Raw genomic sequence first — 24,641 nt, forward strand, 5'->3', positions numbered from 1 at the left:
AAAATTAAACTTTGTTAAATATCTTTAAATTAAAAAAATAAGAAAAAAATTTTATTAATCAATGGCATATTTTTGTTATTGATAATTATATAACATCTATTAATATTAATATTATTTAACCTATATTTGAATAATATAATAGATACTAATTAATTAATGAATTGGAAAATAAGTTAATTTGATATAAAAAATTAAATTTTATATAATTATTTAATTATGACCGGGTCAACCGGTTGAACCTGTGACCCAGTGACCAAGCCGGGTCGATTGCCAGGTCGGTTCTGATAATTATGTATGATTCAATTGCACTAATTCTAGTATAATTAACCCAGATGAAAATGAGGGTAACTTTTCTAATATAACCTTTTTATTTGAATTATGAGTTGTGATATATAAGTACTCATGATTTTCCTCATTCATTGTTTCAATTATAATATCCATTTCGGCAAATATCTTTAAAACTCAATAAGTTCCTAAGAGACTTAGTTGCATTATTTATTATGAATTTTGTTCCTCTGGGAAACAAAATTATAGCTCTTTCAAAGCCTTCTATCACATTGCCTGAGCCAATAATAGTATTAACATATTCTTCTTTTGGCACAATATGGGTAAAATATATATTACTTTTGAGAATGGTGTGCAAACTTACACTATCTGCAAGGCAAATATCTTCATTATATGTCCTTGCCATTCTCTTCAAAGACAAATAATAATAAAATGAGTAGATATATGTGCATAAAATTATTTTCTTGATTGAAAATATTTTTCTAAGAAGTATAGTATATACTAAAAATTTTATTGTTATTACCTTGTGACATTCAGTAATTTTGAAATTCATAAATATTGTATTATACATCGTATTTGAAATTCAGATGCATAAAAATAAAACTTAACAATAAGTTTCTTACATTATGAATACTTAACAATCTCACATATTAAACTATTCCATCATTGATCAAATGACTAATATTTCCTTCAGGATCCTCAAAAAAATCAGATACATCATAATGAGTGGTGAAATTTTCAGCAATATCATTTGAAACAAAATTTGTTTTCTTTCCTTTATCATCATTTTTCAAAGATGTTTGATAAAGATCGACTAGGTGCCTTAGGGTACGACAGGTACGTGACCAATGGCTCTTTCCACCACAACGGAAACTTTTATCCTCTGTTGATTTATTTTGCCTAATATTTCTTTCTTTATTCCACTTCTGGTGAGATTCTTTCTTGTGAACATAATTCTTCTTCCTTCCATAATTTTTCTTGTTACTAAAACCTTTCATTTACCTATTCTAGGTAATGATTTATCGCATTTGCTTCAGGAAATGGGGCGGCGCCAATTGGGCACGCTTCATGATTTTTTAAAAGTAACTCATTGTTATGTTCAGCAACAAGAAGACAAGAAATTAGCTCAGAATATTTTTTAAATTCTTTTTCTTGATACTGCTGCTGCAGGAACACATTTGAGGCATGGAAGGTTGAGAAAATTTTCTCCAACATATCATTATCAGTTATCTTTTCTCCACATAATTTCATTCGTGAGGTGATCGAAACATTGATGAATTATATTCATTTATGAATTTAAAATTCTGTAGACGCAAGTGCATCCATTCATATCGGGCTTGAGAAAGTATCACCGTCTTTTGATGATTATATTTTTCTTCAAGGTTTTTTCACAAATCTGCAGAATCTTTTAGTGTGAGATATTCATTTTTCAATCCTCGTCAAGATGGCGATGAAGAAAAATCATGGCTTTAATATGGTATCTCCAAGATCCATTGAATCAAAATGAATTCCAGCATCTAGTATCCATAATAAATAATTGTTTCCAGATATATTAAGAGCATTAAATTCAAGATGAGAGAGCTTTGACATAATGAAAATTTGCAACATGAGTCTTCCTAAAATTTGATCAGAGTCTCGTGCTGATAACGTATTGTAAAATAAATAAATAAAAGAAAGATATAATAAATATAAAATAAAAAAGTATAAATAGAAAATTCTAGTATTGATATTCACTAATATAATTATCTCACTATAATAATAGAAGTAACTTATCTATTTACTCGTATTATATATATTACAACATTTAAATATTATTTTGGGCATAAAAAATATCCATAATTCTGATATTTGATAATATTGGTACATAATTTTTATTGGTGAGAATTATAGATTTAACTTATCTATTTTTTTTACATGAAAAAAATATTGCATTCATCAAATAATCATACAATACTAATAAATAAAAAAAAGCCATAGATTTAAGTCTAAAAAAATTTACATATTCTTTATGTTGAACTAAAATATGAAAATGGATCCAATATTTTATTTTATAGAATTTTAGCTTATATAAAAACACAAATAAATTATAATTTTATTTGTTTTTAAAGCTACATAGAAAATAATGCAATATTATAAGATATTTTTTTTTGAACAAATACAAATTCTTTTTTATCTAAAAATATTTTAATGAACAGAATATTTATCTTCTATGTATTTTACTCAGATTTAAACCGTAGCCACACCATTTATAAAAAAAGAAAAATAAAATACTATAAAAGAGAAAAAATACATTACAAAAGCCTATTAAAATTAGGCCAATGTGCTATCGTGACGAAGGAGATATTTTTTTTTGCTGCTAAAGAGACATAAAGAAGCAGGTTGCTGATCTTGTTCTCCGAAGGATGGCACGTCCTAACTGAAAGCAGAAGCTGCAGACGGTGATACATGAGAAGAAATTAATTAGGTAAGTATAATTTTGTGTTAATGATTATGATTATATTTTTGGGCTTTTTTTATTTTCGGTCCAATAACATTTTTTTGTTATGTTGTAGTATGAGCTATTTTGTTGTTTTATTGTGTTATTGGGTATTTGGTCTTTAATTTTTATTCATTGGACATAGTATAAAATTAGTTTTTGTTGTGGAAAGTAGAAAAAATGATTAGTTGTTGTACATTTAATTAGTTTATATTATTAAATAGATTATCTAATAAAAATAAAAATGGTCAATTTTTGAGATTTTGAATATTTTCTTGTAAATAAAAATTAATTTATTTTAGTTTTATAATAAATAAATTAGTTAGAGCTTCATTTTACAATTTTATTTTTTTAATTATTTAATAATGTGGTTAAATATTTTTTATTCATATTTTTTTATTTTATTAATCATGTTATTCTTGATTTATTGGTTTTCATTTTATTGTCGTTTAGAATATAAAAAACAATGGAAACGTCTATTTCTTATGTTTACATACTTTTATTTTAGGGCAAAAAACATAAATAAGCTAAGGGGAGAATAATTTTACACAAATCAACCAAAACAAAATCTAATTCATCAATCAACCAAACCATGTTTACATGTAGTTCGAACCTACCTGCTTCGAACTTGGATTGCATGTAATTCGAATCACATAGATTCGAATTACTCACTGACACTCAAAGCAACATAATTCGAATTCAGCTGATTTGAATTAGACAGCAACATGTAATTTGAATCAAGTTGATTCGAACTACTTCCATGCACGCCATTCAATGTAATTCGAAGTGGATTAATTCGAACTACACTTGAATATTTTTTTATAAATTTTTTAATAAATTTATTTAAATTATACCACAAAAAAATATTTTATTCTATACAAAATAATTTTAAAAAATGGCTTAAAAGATGTTAGGACTTAGGAGTACTATAAAAGTTTGTAATGTCCTAATGACTTAGGATATTAAAGAAATACTCTACATAGTCAACAATAATTTAAAGTTTAAAATAAATATAGTTATAACCAATATTTACCTAAATTACTAGAATATTACAAACTTTTATAGTATTCCTAACATTTTTTAAGCCATTTTTTTAATTGTTTTGCATAGAATAAAGGGCATTTTAAGCCATTTTAAGCCATTTTTTATGCAAAACAATTTAAAAAAAATGGCTTAAAAATGTTAGAAATACTATAAAAGTTTGTAATATTCTAGTATTTTAGGTAAATACGGGTTATAACTATATTTATTTTAATTTTTAAATTATTATTGACTATGTTGAGTATTTCTTTAATGTTCTAAGTCATTAGGACATTACAAACTTTTATAGTACTCCTAAGATTTTTTAAGCCATTGTTTTTAAAATTGTTTTGCATAGAATAAAGGGCATTTTAAGCCATTTTAAGCCATTTTCTATGCAAAACAATTTTAAAAAAATGGCTTAAAAAATGTTAGGAGTACTATAAAAGTTTGTAATATTTTAGTATTTTAGATAAATACATGTTATAACTATATTTATTTTAATTTTTAAATTATTATTGACTATGTAGAGTATTTCTTTAATGTCTTAAGTCATTAGGACATTACAAATTTTTATAGTACTCCTAACATCTTTTAAGCCATTTTTTAAAATTATTTTGTATAGAATAAAATATTTTTGTGGTATAATTTAAATAAATTTATTAAAAAAATATTCAGGTGTAGTTCGAATTAATCCACTTCGAATTATGTTGAATGGCGTGCATGAAAGTAGTTCGAATCAACTTGATTCGAATTATGTTGCTTTCAGTGTCAGTGAGTAATTTGAATCTATGTGATTCGAATTACATGCAATCCAAGTTCGAAACAGGTAGGTTCGAACTACATGTAAACGTGGTTTGGTTGATTGATGAATCAGATTTTGCTTTGACTGATTTATATAAAATTATTCTCCCCTTTGCTTATTTATGTTTTTTGCCCTTTATTTTATGTTGTCGTGTTATACCCTGGGGTATCATGGGTATACGAGACAGAAGCAAATAACAAAAGTTCATATTGTAAGACAAAGTGAATAAATAAAATATATTAATATGAGTTTAAGACTTAAGATGATGTGTCTTTGATTTTTTTTTAAAAAAAATGGTTTATAAAATTAAAATTTGTGAATATTAATTAAAATTTGACATAAAATTTAGCATAAGTTAAACTATTTGAAAATAAGAGCTATAAAAAAAATTAAATTTGATATTATTTTATTTTATTTTATTTTGTTTCCCATAGTATCCCCAATCCAGCAGGTTGGTCAATGGGTTACTACTGTATGCACAACGTGTGATTTGAATTCTCGACACTTGCTTAAACAACTAGTGAATTAACCACTAGACCAACCCAATTTGATTTTGTTCTTATTATTATTGTTGTTGTTATCCTCAACCCGTTGCTTCCCCTTCATTCGCCTTTGATTTACCAAGCCTTTCGGCGTCTCTTGTCGTCAACATTCACATTTACACACCGACAGAGAGTCAAAGACACACACCCTTCTTTTCAAATCCTAACTCTTTCAACCCTTCTTTTCATATAATTATTATTATTGTTGTTAAAAGGATAGACATTAAAAAAATATTTGAATTTTGAAATGGAGAGTGGAGAGAGCGGGGGAGAGTCTTCGAGGGTGGCACATAGCGAGGCAGCCGGCCATGCCGGCGGAAGCAATAAGGGGGAGAGTGGAGGGGGCATGCATCAGGTGACAAGGAGGGGATTAAAGGAGACAGTAACAAGATTCAAGGTCAGCGGATATCGTTCAGAGATAAAGTTGTTGGTGCCTCAGCAAAGAGAGCTTTGGAGGTTGCTGATTCTCTTGATGGGGATAATATGGCTACAGTAGTTGGTAAGCAAGGCGATTTGGAGATACCAATTGTGACGTTCACTGAAGAAGCAAAGGAGATATTGGCAGAGACCTACAAAGATGCCATCGTGATCAAAGTTCTTGGAAAAAATTTTAGCTATATGGCGATCACGCACAGGCTTAAAGGAGTCTGGAGAACCAAAGGAGGATATGAGGTACTAGATGTTGGTTTTGGCTATTTCTTAGTCAAATTTGATCTCTTGGAGGATAGAGAAAAAGTTATCCTTGGGGGACCGTGAATGATTACTGGTAGTTATGTTGTGATTAAACCTTGGAGTTCTTCATTCAGACCTTGTGAAAACACTTTTGGGTCTACCATGGTTTGGATAAGAATCACAGGTTTAAATATTAACTATTATCAAGAGAGAGCCATGAAAATGATTGTGTCAGCTGTTGGCAAACCGATCCGCATCGACTTAGCCACCAAGTCTGCGGAGAGGGGAAAATATGCAAGAGCATGTGTGCAAATTAACTTGGGACTTCCAGTCATAAAAAAAATTCAAGTTGATGGTCATATGTATGACATAGAATATGAGTACTTGAATTTAATTTGTGAAAAATGTAGCTGCTTTGGGCACGTAACAAGAGAATGTGCGAAAGAGAACAACAATGGCATTGGGAAGGAAAACATGGTGAAGGAGAAAAATTTGTCGCCAATGTTTCCGGTGGATAACAACGAGAAAACGGCAGAAGGTAGTCAAATCCCAGTAAAATATCAAAATTCAACTTTTGAATTTGGAATTAATGCTAAATCAATTCCAATTATGGAGAAGCATGGAGCAGCGGATCTTGTGCATGATAATTTGCAAGAATCACGCATGGATGGGGATACTCGTACAAAAGAGGGTGATTGGGTTACAGTTAGTAGAAAAGGCAAGGAAAAAGTGGGTAAAGGCCCCAATTTGGTGAAAAAAAACCAATGTAGCAATATGCTCCAATTTGGTGAGTAAGAAATTTTCTTTTGGATCTAATAACATGCATGCTGGATCCTCATCAAATGCAAAGGTGAACTCTTTATCAAATGCAAATGTGGAGCATAAGGAAAAGAAGGATCCTCCATCAACGCTTGGCTCTTTGGGAACAACTCAGGTGGCTTTCAAGGATCAGAGTACTCCTTTTTTTAAAAGCAGGGCACAAAAGGCAGCGTCCTATTTCGCTTCAAAACTCACCTACTGAAGCATTGTCAACGGATTCTCGAGTACAAAAAGAGCTTGATAAAGCTAGTGCAACAACAAACTTGGAGAACCAACCTCAATAGAAGAATGATGGTTCTGCGCGCAAGTCCACCAGAAGACACTTGGAGACAGGGGTCCATCAACGTGAGGTAGAATGATTATACATTCCAATTATTTAATTTAATTTTATGGATTGTGACCATTTAAATATTATTAGTTGAAATGTAAGGGGGCGTCAAATAAGATGTCTCGGGTGCACTATAAGGAGTTGGTACGAAAATTTCAACCAACTTTTTTTATTTTGGTGGAAACTCATATTGGGTTTGAAACTATGAAAGAATTTTGGGGGAGATTAGGCTATTATCCTATAGGAATTGTAGATGCTGTTGGACACAATGGAGGAATTTGGTTCCTCTCTGCTAATTTAAAATTTTCTTGTAAAATTCTTTGGGCTATGAATCAATGTGTAACTTTGGAATTTGATGGTAGTGGACGAAGATAGATCTGCAGTGCGGTTTATGGCAGCCCTCAAGCCACTAATAGAGTAGAATTATGGAGTCATCTTCTTGATATTGGTTTGTGCATTCAGGACCCGTGGGTGGTGGTTAGAGATTTTAATGATATTTTGAGTGTTCATGAGGTGAAGGGGGGTAATTTCTATTCGAATCGCAGTAGTGTCTTTGCAAGTACTCTAGATTCTTGTGGTCTTTTTGATCTGACAACCTCTAAAAGACAGTTTACTTGGTTCCGTAAAATTCAAGGAAACAAAGAAATTGCAAAGAGATTGGATAGAGCTTGCTGTACTACAGAATGGCGCCTTCTTTTTCCAGAAGCTTTTGTTGAAGTTCTCAGCCGTTCCCACTCTGATCATTGTCCCTTACTTATCCAATGTCAAGGAGTTCCTATCAAGAAAGGAAACTGGCCTTTTAGATTCCAAGCGGCATGGGCAATGCATCCTGATTACAAGGCCATTGTTCAGAAATCTTGGGATAGTACAGACTTTGGCATCCATAGGAAGTTGTTGGGGGTTCAAGAAGCTTCGTTGGAATTCAACTCTACGGTCTTCGGCAACATTTTTATTAAAAAGAGGGAATTGGAGGCTTATTTGAATTGTATTCAACGGAAAATGGAAGCTGACGATGATCCAATTTTGAAGCACAAAGAGGAAGAATTGAGAGCTGAGTATAATCTAGTTTTGGCCCAGGAAGAATTGCTTTGGTACCAGAAGTCAAGAGATCAATGGGTTCGGTATGGTGATAGAAATACTAGCTTTTTCCATATACAAACTATCCTTAGAAGAAAATCTAACAAGGTTCATGGGTTGCTGGTCAGTGATAGGTCCTGGTCTGATGATCCAAAAATTTTGCAAAGAGAGGTTGTTCATTTCCTTAAAAATATTTTTTGCTCTACTGAGCCTGTTGAGGTTAATTGCATGGGAGAAATTCCTATGCCATCTCTTAGCCAGGATGCTTGTGATAATTTAACTAAACCAGTAACAATGTTGGAGGTTAAAGAAGCTATGGATAATATGAGCTCGTTCAAAGCTCCTGAGTCAGATGGTTTTCAAGTTTTTTTCTTCAAGGAATATTGGGATGTGGTGGGTCATGAGGTGTGGCGTACTGTTCAGAAAGCATTCTTAGGGGAGACGTTAAGCCATTCTTTGTTGGAAATTTTGATTGTTCTTATCCCTAAGTGTGACCCTCCAACTAGATTGAAGGATTTTCGGCCAATAAGCCTTTGTAATGTAATTTATAAGCTAGTGACTAAAGTGCTGGTTAATAGATTACGACCATTTTTGGATGAAATTGTTAGCCCAACTCAGGGAGGGTTTATACATGGTAGAGGAGCGCCTGATAATATTATTGTGGCCCAAGAAGTTCTTCACTTTCTTAAGCGGACAAAGTCTAGAAAAGGAGCTATGGCTTTTAAGATTGATTTAGAAAAGGCTTATGATAGAGTTGGTTGGAATTTTCTTCAGCACACTCTTGAATCTTTTGGCTTTCCTTCTCTAATTATTCGGCTTGTAATGAATTGTGTTCAGGCTTCAAATCTTTCTATCCTTTGGAATGTGAATAGATTGGACAGCTTCCAACCTCGCAGAGGGCTCAGGCAAGGAGATCAAATTTCTCCTTATTTATTTGTTTTGTGCATGGAGAGATTGGCGTGCTTCATTTCCAAACAAGTTGATGAGGGTATTTGGGATGGTGTGGCTGTTTCTAGAGGGGGACCTAGAGTTTCTCACTTGATGTTTGTAGATGACCTCCTCCTTTTTTGTAAAGCGAAGAAAAATCAAGTTCAGAATGTTGTGCACACCTTGGAGTTGTTCTGCAAAGCTTCAGGTATGAAGGTTAACATTGAAAAATCTAAAGCTATTTGTTCTAGAAATATCTCTAATAGAAGGAAAGAAATGTTGTCTGGTGTTTCTTATATTCCTTTTACTAGTGACCTAGGCAAATACTTGGGGTGAATCTTAATCATCCTCGAGCTGCTAGGTCTATTTTTTCGGACTCTTTAGAGAAGATCAAGAATAGGCTGGCTAGTTGGAAAGGTCGGCTCCTTAACAGAGCAGGCAGGCTTTGCTTAATTAAATCTGTTGCTTCTTTTCTTCCTATTTATCAGATGCAAGTGACTCTTTTTCCTACTTCGGTTTGTCAAAAGATTGATTTTGTGCTTAGACAATTCTTGTGGAAGGGAAAGGTGGGGGAGCGTTGCTTAAATTATGTCAAGTGGAGCAAAGTTGTCACTCCAAGAAAATATGGAGGCTTGGGAATTAGAGATACCCAATGTGTAAATTTTGCTTTATTAGGAAAGCTTGTTTGGCAATTACTGCATAATAAAGATAAGCTTTGGGTAAGAATTATGTTGGCAAAATATTTATCTGGGAGGTCTTGCTTTTCACCCAATTTTTCTAATAATATTTCAAGCACTTGGCGAGCGATTTATAAGACAATAGAAAAGCTTCGTGATGGTTTTGGTTGGTGTACAGGCAGTATGTCTCAATCCTTTTTGTATCATGCTTGGCGACCAAGTGGAACGCTAGCTCCTTTGGTTCCTTTTGTGCACATCTCTGATTCTCACTTGAAGCTAGAAGATGTCTGGCACCATGAACATTGGCGGTGGGATATTCTTTACACAATAATTCCGGAAGAAGTTAAACTTGATTTGATGCTCTTTGATCCTATCAAGCAGGTAGGAGATAAAACAGGTTGGTTTTGGACAAACTCAAATACTCTCACCTACTCGACTAATAGCGGGTATGAATGGCTATTGAAGAAAAAATTTGGCTGGAATGATAATGAAAATTGGCTTTGGCTTTGGCGCTTGAGAATTCCGGAGAAGATAAAGTGTCTGCTCTGGCTTTGTCTCAACAACGGAGTTCCCACAGCTAGTTACCGGTTTCAAAGAGGTCTTGCTACTTCTGATTTTTGTCAGAGATGTTATCTTGCTCTAGAGGATATTAACCACTGCTTTAGGACTTGCCAAAAAGCTCGTCAGATTTGGATTAGCTTAAATTTGGGAATGACCGCTGAGGACTCTAGTTTGGATTTTGTGTCTTGGATTCGTTCTAATCTCAACAAAAATGAGTTTCTCTTTGCAGCGGCCTTTTGGTGGATTTGGAGGGATAGGAACAATGACATCTTCCATCAAGATGATCCATGGAATAAGGAGAGAATTGTTCACTTAGTTCAACATGCTACTCGAGATTTCTCTAAGGTTGTTACCAACCAAAAACATATTATTCCTTCTTCTTTGCAATACAATTGGGAACCACCTCCAATGAATGCCTGGAAAGTGAACTGCGATGCAAGTGTTTTTGAAAATGAGCAATTAGCTGGCTTTGGATGTATTATTAGAGACAACATGGAAATTTGGATGAAAGGTTGTTCTGCCAGTATACCTCTTTCTAGTGTTCTCTGTTGTGAGCTTCATGCTATTTGGAGAGGGCTGGCTTGGGATTGTGAGTGCAAAGAGGTCATATGTGAAACTGATAATCTTGATGCGTTTCTTCTTGTTTCGCGAGGCACAACCAGCATGATTACGAATGACTCTAATCTGCTTGACAAAATTAAAGAGATGCTTCAGCGCAATTGGACAGCTACTTTAGTGCTCATCCAGCGCACAGCAAACAGAGCGGCTGATTTAATGGCTAAAACTGCTACTTTAAACAAGCAAGTGTACCTAGAGTGGTTACTGCCCCCTAATAATTTAGACATTATTATTACAGAGGAGTGCCACTCTTTCTCTTGGGTCCTTTTTCTTTGTTCAGTCACCAAAAAACGGGGCTTAAGCCCAGAAAGGAAAGAGTTAGAACTTTATAGTTTTATGGGGTATAAACACTCTATTTTGGTCATCAACAAAGAGAGATTTTTTTTTGGTAAATAACAAAGAGAGACCCTAAATCAATAAGTGGTGTCTAAGTGTCTAATTTAAACTATCTTTAGTTAATCCATCTTTGTCTATCCCAATTCATCTATGTGTCAAAAAATTCAACTACAAAAGATGTTATTGGGTCCGAAATAAAAAAAATCCAAAAATATAATCATAATCATTAACACAAAATTATACTTACCTGCTTAATTTTTTCCCATGGATCACCATCTGCAGCTTCTGCTTCTAGTCAGGACGTGTTGTCTTTCGAGAAACAAGATAACACGTATTCAGTAGCCTGTGTCTCTACGTCTTTTCAGCAACTAAAAAAATATTTCTTTTATCACTGTAGTATTGTCTGTAAAATTAAACAAACAAACAAAAAAACATAACTAAACCAAAAATAAATTATTAAAAGTTAGACCTAAAAGTTGGTGAAAGAATAAATAGAAAGTAGAGAGAAGGAAAAAAGAAGGCAAGAGGAGAAGAAAAGTGAAGAAAAAACAGGAGGATAGGTGGTGAAGTAGAGAGAAAGTGGCAATAAAAGAGGAATGGAAAAAAATAAAAAATAAAGGAATGAAAAAAAAGATAAAAAAATAAAGATAAAACATACATAGAAGGAGGAGTGAGAGTAGGAGTGAGAGTAGTGAAAGAAGAGTGGAGGAGGCCTCGGGCCACCGTTGTCCTGTGAACTTGTATGACGAAAGCAGCCCTCTAAAGGGTGTTTCTTTCTTTAATTCAGAGAGAAATTGAGTACATAGACTTTAATATGAAAAAAAATTCAAGAAACATTTTATTTGTATTCATTTTTTTTTACATATGTATGAATCAATTAATATATTGTTGGAGATGTAGTTCTAAATAATGAAATTTTACAACGAACCTTTGTTCTTTTTTAATTTTTCTCTTAATGACTAAAGAGCTTAAGTATATTGGAATAAAAAACTGATGAATTGGTTTAGTAACTAGGTTCAAGTGTCAAATTAAAAAAAAAATAATACTTTATTTGATTCTTAAATTTTATGTGAGCCTTAATTTAGTTTTTGAAATTTTAATTTATTTTTTTAATATCCAATTTTATAAATGTGACCTACATTTGTATTTTGGGACAATTTCTGATATAAAAACATTAATAAAACGCTGACATGGACAACTACATGCCATGTTGAAACTTGTAAAACAACGTTGTTATGGCTTTGGTGTTTAAATAGTCTAAAAACGATATTGGATCATTTGTTTTAGGAGAAAAGTTTCCATAAATATCACTTATAATGTCTTTTTCAACTATTGGAGTGCCAAAACAAAAATGACGTCATTTTACAGAGTCTAACATGGCATTTGACTTTTCACGTCAGCGTTTCATTAACGTTTGTGTGTTGAAAATTAGCCAAGAGACTAACATAAGTCACACTCGCAAAGTTTAAAAACTAAATAGAGACAATTGAAACTTCAAAAATTAAATTGAAATTCGCGTACAAGTTGAAGGGTCAAATTAAATATTATCTCAAAAAAAAATATTAAATCAATTAAAAGGGCCAAAATTTATTGAAAACCGACCAATTTAAATAAAACCGATTAAAATCTGAATCAATGACTTTTGCATCCCCATGGGATCATCAAGACATTGAAATATGATAATATGATCAATGATCACATGTGGACAGAAACTATAAAAATTAATAGAGTAATTGAAAAAAAAAAACAAATTAATTCTTAATTTTTTATCCTGCAAATATTTACGTTTTTATAAATTAAAAAATACATTTAAATTTCTAATTCTTTTAAAATTTGGAGACCTAAATCTCTTCGTCCATTTGAGATTGCAAAACATAATAGAAATAGCTTACGTAAACACCGTTCCATAGAGATAACTGTTACGGCATAAGGACAAAAAAGCTCCCCAATATTACGTCATTTTAGCATTGGTAGATTCTTCTTTATCTCCTACGTTGCTCAACTATTGTTGAAGCCACAAGCCAGCAACAATAACGGATTCAATGTCAAACTGAATTGAAAAAGTTGAAAAACATAATGCATACCTTGCCACCAAACTAACACACAATTCAATATTATATGCGATAATTATTATATATATAGTGATACTATATAGGGCTTTTTATTCAATAAATTTTGTCAATTCAATTTAATTTTTTATTATTTATTTTTAAATTAATTATATTTTTAATTATGTATAATTTTTATGTATTCAGATCGGGTCGGATCAGGTATGTCCAACTCTTCCCTCACCAAAAAAAAAAAACATTAGGGGATTTTTTTGTCCCTAAGCTTTTTTTAAACCATCTACGTAGGACACCGTAATGATCACCTTTGCAAAATGACTTCCACATCAAATATTTTTGTTACGTTTCGTAGTCCCGTATGGAAGGAGGAATTTATATGTCTAGCTTTTGAAAAAATAAAAAATTTAAATGTATTTTTTTAATTTTTATGAACTTAAATATTTACGAGACAAAAAATGAAGGACCAATTTATCTTCTTTTAAAAAAAAAATATCAACACCTCTCTAAAATATTATATCAAACCAAGCCTAATAAAGAAGCTATTATTTTTTTTTTTGTGTCAAGAAACTGCACTTTTTTTTCACAGTAGTAATATCAATGTGCTTTGAGAGTCTACGTCCAACTCAATTTCCTCCTCCTCCTCTACATGATCACTCGAAGCGACATAATGAATAGGGCCTAGTAGTTGGTCCTGTTGCATCGAACAATATCACGAACCTCAACATATCATTTCATCACATGTTATGGCGTTATCTTTACATGCATATCAAGTATTATGCTCACATGGTTATCATCTTTGACCAAAAACGTCTAATTTTAAAATCTTCTATTTCCCAAAACTATTAGAAATCTGTATCCAACATTTGCAATCTCTTTGGATTCAACTGCATCTATATTCATCAATATGACATTCTTCAAGGCATCTAAAAAATCTAGATGATAGGTGTGCAACATCATAAGATAATTGCACTCGAATATCATTCTCTCCTTACCATTTTTTATGACCTCATTTGGATAAACAACAATAAAAAAATTCACTATTAACCATATTTATGAATTATAGTTGTCAGAATCGAACTGGTAATCGAACCGATTAGACTATTGGTTTACTAGTTTATTAGTTCAACCGATAAATTACTTATTAAATTGGCAAAACCAGTCTCATATAAATAAAAAATAAAAAATAGTCTAAAACATGAAATTAAAATTTAATATATATTGTAATTAATAAAAATATTTGATATTTTTACTTATATATATTTAATTACATTTATATTAATAATTATGAATAATAAAAAATAATATCTAAAAAAATTATTGTAAGTTTTTATTATATAATTAATAATTAGCATTTAAAATAACAGGGCTGCTACACATTCATATAACCATATAACTAAGTTGGCCCAAGCCCAAATAGAATCAGGCGTATTAAATGGCGAGTGACAATACGCGCCAGATGAAAGAAAGCCCTCCTTTTTCATTCGCGCTTCATTATGAAAAAACGTTACATCTTCTTCAACACGAAACCAATACATGAAACCACTCATTCTCTTCGAATCTCGCTCAACATCACTCAAACTTCAATCACATTCTTTGCAGAAATCACTACTAGAAAGGAAACGGAAGAAGATTTCGCAAATAACAACCAGAAACGAATGAAAACAGCAACAAAGACTACCAAAGGTATGAGAAAACTACTGTTCATTTGAAATCATGCAATGTCGCATTTCTCCTAGTTGCATTTTAGTTTTACTGGATTAATTTGCTTCCTTTAGTAGATGGAACTATTGTGAATGATTTTTACAGTATAACTAGGGCTTGGAATGAAATTTGTTGTTATTTTCGTTTAATTCAGTGGATAGTGTAACTAGGGCTTTAAGATATACGTGCTTGTTCTTACTAGTGTGGATAGTTTAACTAGAGCTTTGAAATTGGTTGTTACTATCTTCAGTACTTTTGCATGAAAGAATACTATTCTTTTTTATTGAAAGTTGATCATCATTTATTAACCACATGAACGTTTTTCGGTTCGGTGGCCTTTGTGATTTTGGTTTTGTGCATGAACGAGTTTTGGTTCGGTGGCTTGTGGCATTTTAATTGACTTGATTAAGATATACATGCTTGTGCTTATTGATGTATTAAATGAAGTATTGACCAAAATTTTTCATTACAAAATAGAACAAGATAATATCTCCCTTTCTACAAATTTTTTAAGCATGAGTTACACTTGATGTAAATGAGTTGTGTTTAGGACAATTGACATTAGAGACAACTCTTTCACTTTGATTAGCCATACTACTGTAAAATTGTCTCATTATGTTGGATAGATTTCAGCACGAATGGTAGTTAACCTTGATACTTAAAGAAAGATATCAAGTTTCAGTAAGAGTGTTTAAAGAAGCCAATTTGCAAATTTCATTTTGAAAGAACACCTAATTCATGAAATTTTAAAAACTTTTCTTTTGGAAGATGTTGATTTGATTAAGATATATATGCTTGTTCTTATTTGTTTGGATAGTTTAACTAGAGCTTTGAAATTGATTGTTACTATCTTCAGTACTTCTTTTGCATGGAGGAATACTATTCTTATTGATTGAAAGTTGATCATCATTTATTAACCACATAAAAGTTTTTCAGTTCTGTGGCCTTTGTGATTTTGGTTCTGTGCGTGAATGAGTTTCGGTTTGGTGGCTTGTGGCATTTTAATTGACTTGATTAAGATATACATGCTTGTGCTTGTTGATGTATTCAATGTAGTATTGACCAAAATTTTTTATTACAGCAAAACACAACAAGAAAATGGCAACAATGAAGGAGAAGGCACATTATAACGTAAGCAGATTAAATATATTTATCCACTTTCATTCGAATAATATCTATTTTGTATTATAAATATATCCTCATATTCTGTTTCAAAACTTGCAGAAAACTCATTACTGCAGATGCCAAACAAAGGCAATAGTAACAGTGTACAGGGAAATGAGTCAAGAAAAGAAAGATATAGTGGAAGAAATGGGATTTGGTGCCCTGGCAAATGTCCCAGAAATAAACGTCTCTAATACCCTGTTGAAAGAATTGCTTGATCGCTTTGATGAAGAGAAAGGATGCCTGAAAACTCTCTAGGTGAAAATATACATAACTCCTCGGAAAGTAGCAGCTGCCCTCGGCATAACCAATGGAGGTAATACACTTTCCACTTACTGCTTATTTTCAGTTCACTGGTGTTCAGAAAATTAAACTGACCATTTTGGACTGATTTTTGCTATTAAAATATTGTAGGAAATCACTTTCCTGATAAGGTTGATTACAACAACCTGAATCCAACAGACAAAAAAAATATTTGACAGTGTCAAAAATATTTCCTTGGCGACTTTGACAAGGAATGTGCTGGATATGAGTGTAGAAAGGGAGGAGAACAGAAAAAAATTCAAGAGAAATTTTGTTGTCTTCATACAAAAGTGCTTCTTGCTCCCCACAACGGTAAGTGTGGCCTTCCTAATCCATAAGCCACCGATCTTCCATGTGGACAACATTTAGAAATGGGATTGGGCAAAACATGTGCTCATCTTCTTGATGAAAAAGGAGTTGAAAACAAGAGACAGGGGAAGAAACAGTCTGTTGATGGTTGTGTTTTTATGTTAATGTTGATATACTTCCACGAAACCAAGTTCCCCCGCCCGTTTGCACCTGATGCTCCCCCTATACCGTGGGTGGCCTATTGGACAAGGCAAATGATCCTTGAACGGATTTCATCCGAAGCAACAGAACCATTGGTAAATACTCTACTAAAATTCTCCCAAAAAATTGCTTTCAAATGCTTTTAAAATACTCTACTAACTAAATAAACTTCTGTTTTAGGTTATAATTAATTTATTTGTCCTACTTGCAATTGTTAATTTGTTCATTTGAATGTTTCTGCATTAAGAAACATTTTTCTTGATGATTAAATAGTTGTCATATACTATTCACCATATGAACATTTTTCGGTTCGGTGAGATTACTTTATTTAGTTCACCGGATTGTTAATGTATTTTCTTGATGATTAAATAATTGAGTCCGCGTTTCTATTTTAGGGAGTTTTGTACAGAAAGGAAAAAACGAAAAAAAAAACAAAACAAGTAACTTGGACAAGAAAGAAAAAGGAAAGAAAATAAAAAAGAAAATTGTCGAGATGGATTCTTCTTCGGAAGAGGAAAGACTTTCCTAATCTGAATCCGAAAGCCAATAAATTTAATTTTCATATTGATTTCATTTAATTTGTATTTGCTTAAATTTGTTCTTATGCGCTTGTTCTTATGTATTGCAAAGAAGAAGAAATTAAAAAATCGAAACAAAGAAAAGAAAACAACCACCAAAGGTGGTTAAAAAACAAACCAAAAAAACAAAGCCTGTGCCGATAGATTCAGAGAGCACAAGCGAATCTGAAAGCCAGTAAATATTGTGTAATTTCTGTGAGACGTTTTGTTGATTGCATATGTATCACCTTTTCTTCAGCAAATGAATTAATTTCGGTTCAGTGAGCTTCTAATTTTTGTTTTAGCACTTTAATTTAGTTCGGTTCGGTGGTGTCTATCAGTTTGGTTGACTTCATTGTAGTGTCTTGTCTCCAGTATAAGTTCGATGTGTTTGTCTGTATTCCAGAAAAAATGAAATCGAGAAAACACCCGTAATAAAAAGAAAACAACAGCAAAGGGTGGCAAAAACACAAGCCCAATCTGAGAAGGAGTAAGTTTCTCGAATCATATTTTCTTTTATTGATACTTACGTATTAGGTTCCTTGATACTTATTTTATGAACTTTCAGAACCGAACAAGCAAAAGACAATGCTGTGGAAAGAAGAAAATGAGCATTGGAGATGATAAGAGAAAAAAGATCAAAGAAAAAAAATAATGGAGCTTAGTCAACAAACATTGCTCTGGATTAGTTTGACTCTCCAAAGGCACAAAATGAATTCTCTCAGACGTAAGATTCAGTTTATTATTCCCGAGTTCTTTTTCTTTCTTTGCTTAATTTTGCTATAACCTTTTCTAATTCCTCTAGATTCAATTACTAATATTTATTTATCTTGCTTAGAGTGCGGATTGTAAATCTGGATAGCGAGCAACTCTTACAGACTCAAGGAAGCTCTACACCTTCTGTAAATGCCGCGAGCAATACCAGGTAAATTGGTTCACTGCATATTGTACTTTTGGTTTGGTGGTTGTCCAAAAATGAATTTAATGTGTTTCTAGATCTCTGCTTTTAATCTTGGTATCTAATTTTAATGTTATCTTTTTTTTAGGAAAAATACCCCGGAAAGCCCGGTCAAATATTTTAGAAAAAAGAAAATCTTCCCAAGAAAGACTTTTAAAACTCCACCAGTGTAAGTTAAAAATATTTATGTTACTCTTTTAGATTTAGTTAATAAGTTTTGTTTAATTAATCACAAGGAAAATGTGTTTAAATGTCACTAGAGCTACACTTGATTCTGAGCTACAAATCGTTGAGTTTCAACAAGAAACTCGTTCTCAACCTTTGGAAGTGTGAGTTTTTCAATGTGCAAATTCCTATATTTCAAAACAAATTCTAATTATTCAACATTAACTTTATCCTTGTTTACAGTCCTTAGACCTCCTCTTGCATTGTCTCTTCCAAGTTCAGTTCAGGAAGAGTTGATCAGGGATGACTTCATCTATGTCCCTCCACAAAAGGAAACACAACAAACTTCTAATAATGAGTAAATTAATAAATATTTATTCACCACATGAATCTTGTTCAATGTTTACTGCTTATATATGGTTTAATTATGGTTCAGTTGAAACCAGAAATGAATTCAATTTGTTCTTGTCTTTGGACTCTCTTCTGTTTATTACAGCTGCCCTCCAAAACCCGAAAAGCAGGGTGTTACAGTGTCTCTTACGAGTTCTGTAATTGAAGACTTATTCAAAGATGACTATGTCTATAAAGTTTTTAATGAAGAGTAAATTTCACATAAAAATTCTTTTTATTAATTTTAATGGTATAGGATAATAATTCTGGGTTGTTATTGAAATGTTTTCTATTTAATGCAACAGACCTGCCAAAGAACAACAACAATAATCCCAAGAACCTCCAGTGGGACAGCAATTAGAAAAAGAAGCACATGTTAATGTGTAAGCATAAAATTCTTTAATATCACTTTTGTTTAATATAATTTTGGTTCACTATAAGTTTGGATTTAAGTTCACTATTAGTTTGGATTTCAGTTCATTATAATGATTAATGTCATTTCTGTTAAATATCATTGTTAAATATGATAATAGTTTGGGATAATTATAGAAATATTTACTGTTTAATGTAGCAGACCTCTGGAATAGCAACAACAACCCTACGAAGAACCAACAGCACAGCAATCCAAACAAGAAGGACCTGTTGATGTGTAAGTTTTACTGCTTATATAAATACCGATAATGTTTACTGCTTATACATGGTTTAATTATGGTTAAGTTGAAACCAGAAATGAATTCAACTTGTTGTTGTCTTTGGACTCTCTTCTATTTCTTATAGCTGTCCTCCAGAACCCAAAAAGTAAGGTGTTACGGGGTCTCTTACAAGTTCTGTTATTGAAGAGTTTTTCAAAGATGACGATGTCTATGAAATTTCTGGTGAAGAACAATCCCAAGAACCTTTGGTGGCAAGGCAATCAGAACAAGAAACTCTAATCTTGTCATCATTTGATAGGTATGTTACTTGCTTTTCTTTAATATCATTTTTGTTTAAAATCATTTCGGTTCACTGTAGGTTTGGAATTAGGTTCACTATTTGTTTGAATTTCGGTTCACTATAATGATTAATATCATTTTTGTTTAATATCTTTGTTAAATATCTATCATCTTGCAGTGCTGCTCAACCTAAGGAAAAGGAAGATGAAAGGCCTTCCTTTAATCTTAGGATAAGTCCACCAGCATCTCAACCAAGTCAACCATCTGAACCGAGTGTTTCATAGCTTGAAATCCTGGAAGAGGCGGTGGTAGATGCTGGAGTGACAGCAGCATTAAAGTTTGCTAAAGCAACAACTTCAGAGCCATCCTTACCAGCTATTGAAGTTTACAAAACCCCAGCGAAAAAGATAAAAATCACGAATGAGTTGATTGAAAAGTGTTATCATTGGATGACACATGTGAAACAGACAAAAGATGGTAGCAATGAATATGAGCCAATATTTGTCTTGAAACATGAGGCACTTTACGAGGGGTTAAGAGAATATTTTATGTCTCTAATGCCCAAAAAACACATGCATGCCTCGGTAAATTCTTTGCTAGTTGCAATAACGTTAATGATTTTTCTAAACACTATTATATAGTATATCTCATAAAATTTCATCCTGTAGGTGGTTATACACAGCATGATTCTCAACCAAATAAAAGTTTGGCGGTATCAGGAACAAATTATATTGTGCCGCTAGATATTGTGGTAAGCTAAATTTCTTATTCACTGCTGATTACTTTTCAGTTCGGTGGGAATGTTAATATTGATTCACCTGATTGTTATGCGTTTTGTTGAGTTCTTTTGCATGAAGAAAACTTTTCTCTTGATGATTGAATATTTTTCACATTTTATTCAGCATATGAATTGTGTTGGGTTCGGTAAAAATGTGATTTAACTGATATTCATTTTGCAGAATTTTATGTTGGGAATACATGGCGAGTCCTACACTGATAAGAGGACAAACAAGACCTACAGGTTTGATATTGAGCAGTATGCCCACCACCGCCAGTTTCTTGACAAAAGAAAACTTGCATCGCATCTATTTGTAAGTTGTGATTTCTAAAAATTCTTTGATAATTCTCTTGTTTGCTATTGTTTCGACTGAAATATTCTATAATTTTTCCAAACTTTAGCTATTTGTACCAATCTGCAATGGAGCCCATTGGTGGTTGTGGATTGCTGATGTCAACAAAAAAAATTCTATGTGCTTGACCCTATCAATAAGCTACCAGAAAATATACCTGATTCGAGGAAGAAACTGAACGAATTTGTTGTAAATTATTCAAATTATTCAGTACATGAAATGAGTTCAGTTGAGTGTTGTTGATTTATTTTTTTCAATTTTTGCATACCTTTCAGGGAATAATAATTTCTCAGATGAGGGTTTATACTGGGGCGAAACCTTTAATGGAGGATGGACTGAGAGTAGAAGTAGAATATATCCAATTGAATGGTCAACATACAGAGTAAGAATTTTTCTCTTCAATAGCGCTATTTTTAATATGTTTTATTTTGTATACTATTAGTCGTATTATACTCAATTCTTGCTTAGTTATGATTGTGGAATATATGTCATGAAATGGCTCGAAACAATTGATCCACAAAATATCAAAAGCAAGAAGGGATATAAATATAGAACTTGGACACAAGTAAGTACTTTCTAAATTTATAAACTTCTTTCTTTTCTGATTTCAATTGGGTGCATTTCTTATGTAACAAATTACTTTCAATTGAAATGTAGGGAGAGATTGATAGCTTTAGATACGAATATGGTCCACACATTCTGTTGCATGAAATGAACAAAATTAGAGACCAAGTGATTTGGGAATCTGAAGTAATAAGACTCCCGAAGCCATTTGCTGTCCTTTTCAACCCTTATTATAAATTCACATCTGGGAATTTAAATAGTAAATAGCATATATTATGATTGGCTGTTTGTAATTAACAATATTTTGTTTAACTTGTTTAAAAAGCAAAAAATGATTACTTCAAATGTATATATGTGAATATTAATCTAAATGTTAATGTTAATATTTATATTTGATTCAAGATGGATTACTCATCTGAGATGTTAATTTATATATCTGTTGGAACTGTCTAGATGCTGTTTTATTCTAAGTTCTTAGTGATTGCAATTACTGTATTTACCAATACATTACGAACTCCAAAAGAATACAGTGAATCAAAATTAATACACTGGGCAAACCGAAAGTTAGAAACATACTGAACCCCTAAACCCTGAACCCTAAAGACTAAAATCAGAACCCTGAACACTGAATCCTGAACCCATAAACCCTAAAATCCTAAATCCTAAACCCTAAACCCCTAAACCCTAAACCCTTAAATCCTAAAACCCTAACTCCTAAAACTTTAAACCCTGAACCCTCTAAACCCTGAACCCTGAACCCTGAACATGGTGAACCGAAATTAATACACTGGGCGAACTGAAAGTTGGAAACACACTGAACCCCTAAACCATGAACCCTGAATCCTGAACTATTAAACCCTAAATCCTAAACACTAAACCCAGAACCCTGAACACTGAACCCTAAACCCATAAATCTTAAACCCCTAAAACACTAAACCTTAACCCTAAACCCTAAAGCCTGAACCCCTAAACCCCCAAACCTTAAATTCTAAACCTTAAACCCTAAACTTTGAACTCCTAAACCATAAACCCTGAACCCTAAACTCTAAACTCTAAAACCCTAAACCCAAAATCCTAAACCCTGAAAATCCATCAAAGAAAGAGTTTTAAAACTCCACCAATGTAACTTAAAAATAATTATGTTACTCTTTTAGGTTTTTTTAATAATTTTTATTTAATTAATCACATGAAAAATGTAACTAGCACTACACCTGATTGCCGTTTCTCAAAACAAATTCTAATTATTCAACTTAGAAATTAATACACTAGACGAATAAAAAAATTGCATATATCAATATAGAATTTCACAAAAAAGTGACTATTCATTAAAGACTATCAACATCCAAAAATTAAACCTGCTATAACTATGGGGAACCGAAATTTGCTCATGGGTGAACAAAAATTTACATTAATAAAAACTAAAACTTGTACAATCCTCTCTTGGATAATTCAAAACTAAAACTTGTATAATCCTCTCTTGGATAATTCATATCTAGACTAAAACTTGTATAATCCTCTCTTGGATAATTCATATCTAGTGCATTGTAAAGAGTGGAGCTTGACTGAATCGATGATCTGGAGTCTAAAAAGTTCAACTACAAAAGACATAATTAATTGTATATTAGCAAAATGAACAATTGAATTTTTAACTAATCAAAAGCAAGTCAATTTTACCTCGCTTGGAGCCGTCCTTTTTTTCTTCATGGTATTTGAGATCTTTTTTTCGTGTTTGATCCAAGTCTGTTCTTGGGCCGACCTCTTGTTTTGACACGTGGTGGGCTTTGAAAGTCATTGATGACATGTCATCATGTCATGTTTTTCTATACTTTTTCATACAAGAAATTGATGATTAGTGCTTAAATATTGAATGCTTTTGTGCTTAAATGGTATATTTCTTTGATCTTTTGATTTTATAAATTTTATAAGAAATAAGTGGAGAAAAAAAAAGCAAAATAGTACAAAATCAGCTCAAAAGAATAAAAGAAGAATTTTGGAGCACGCTTTGAAGATTGAGCACGCTTTAGAACCTTAGGCCACGCTTTTAAAAACGTGGCCCATGACCATGATGCATTTAATTATTAATGCCTTATGCATGCATGAATTAATAATGAAAGCATGCATGCATTTAATTATTAATGCCAAAAGAATGAAATGAATTAAAGCATGCATGCATACAATGAATTGGCAAATCATGCATTACTAAGTAATATAATGCATGCATGAAGCACATAATTATTAATGCTAATGAAAGCTTACGTTAATGCATTAGCATTAATTAATTAAAGCCATACATTTCTAATGCAATTGGCATTAACAAGTAAAATGAAAACATGCATGAAACATGTAATGAATGAATGCTAGCAAGGAAGCAACGTTCACATAAATGAACGCTAGCGTTCATTAGGCAAAGAGAGCGCTAGCTCTCAACAAACTAATCAAGCGTTCATTAAAGTGAACGAGGAAGCAAGGAACGCTACGTTCACAACTTCCAATTGAGCGCTACAAGGAAACTCAAAAAAGGGGGAGCAACCAAGGCTCGAAGAGGGAACCACGCACCAAGAGAGCGCTACGTTCGCATCTCTTCATTGAGCGCTATGGGCAAGGAGAATTGGCACGAGGGAGGCACACAAGGCAAGTGAGCGCAACGCTCACTAACTCAACGGAGCGCTCTACTAGAGCCTCACCAAGCAACCCTGACCCATGTCATTTGAATCAAGTCATCCGGATCCACTCTTCTTCAATTTCAAAGCAAGCAAAGTTCATTATCATCACTCAAAGGCTCAAGAGATAGTTAGAATAAGAATTCCATTTAATTGTAATTTATTTTTAATTTCAATTTCATTTTAATTTTGTAAAAGCCTATATAAAGGCATCAGTTTCATTTCAAAAGAAAGCTGGCTCTGCTAGAGAGCAATAGGAGTAGGAGTAGAAATAGAATAGAGAGCTCTTTGAAACACTTTAAATTTTTCTGTAATTGTCAATTTGGTTTATGAAATTTCATGTTTCTGAATCTTCTCTTCTGAAATTTTGCTTTCTGAAATTTTACATGAGTTTACTG

The 24,641-nt window shown here is 32.4% G+C and overlaps 1 protein-coding gene across 1 annotated transcript; it reads left to right on the top strand.

Moving 5' to 3' along the window:
• The first annotated feature begins 5,962 nt into the window (after positions 1–5,962).
• Positions 5,963–6,595, top strand: LOC107473820 (uncharacterized). The gene has a single exon (XM_016093408.1). It carries the CDS (start codon positions 5,963–5,965, stop codon positions 6,593–6,595), a length of 633 nt encoding a protein of 210 aa, XP_015948894.1.
• The last annotated feature ends 18,046 nt before the right edge of the window (positions 6,596–24,641 follow it).

The sequence above is a fragment of the Arachis duranensis genome, chromosome 2 (assembly GCF_000817695.3).
Source record: "Arachis duranensis cultivar V14167 chromosome 2, aradu.V14167.gnm2.J7QH, whole genome shotgun sequence".
In the NCBI taxonomy this organism is placed as follows: domain Eukaryota; kingdom Viridiplantae; phylum Streptophyta; class Magnoliopsida; order Fabales; family Fabaceae; genus Arachis; species Arachis duranensis.

Excerpts from the sequence above, each read along its gene's own strand:
- LOC107473820 (XM_016093408.1), top strand. The coding sequence starts at position 5,963 with ATGGTTTGGATAAGAATCACAGGTTTAAATATTAACTATTATCAAGAG.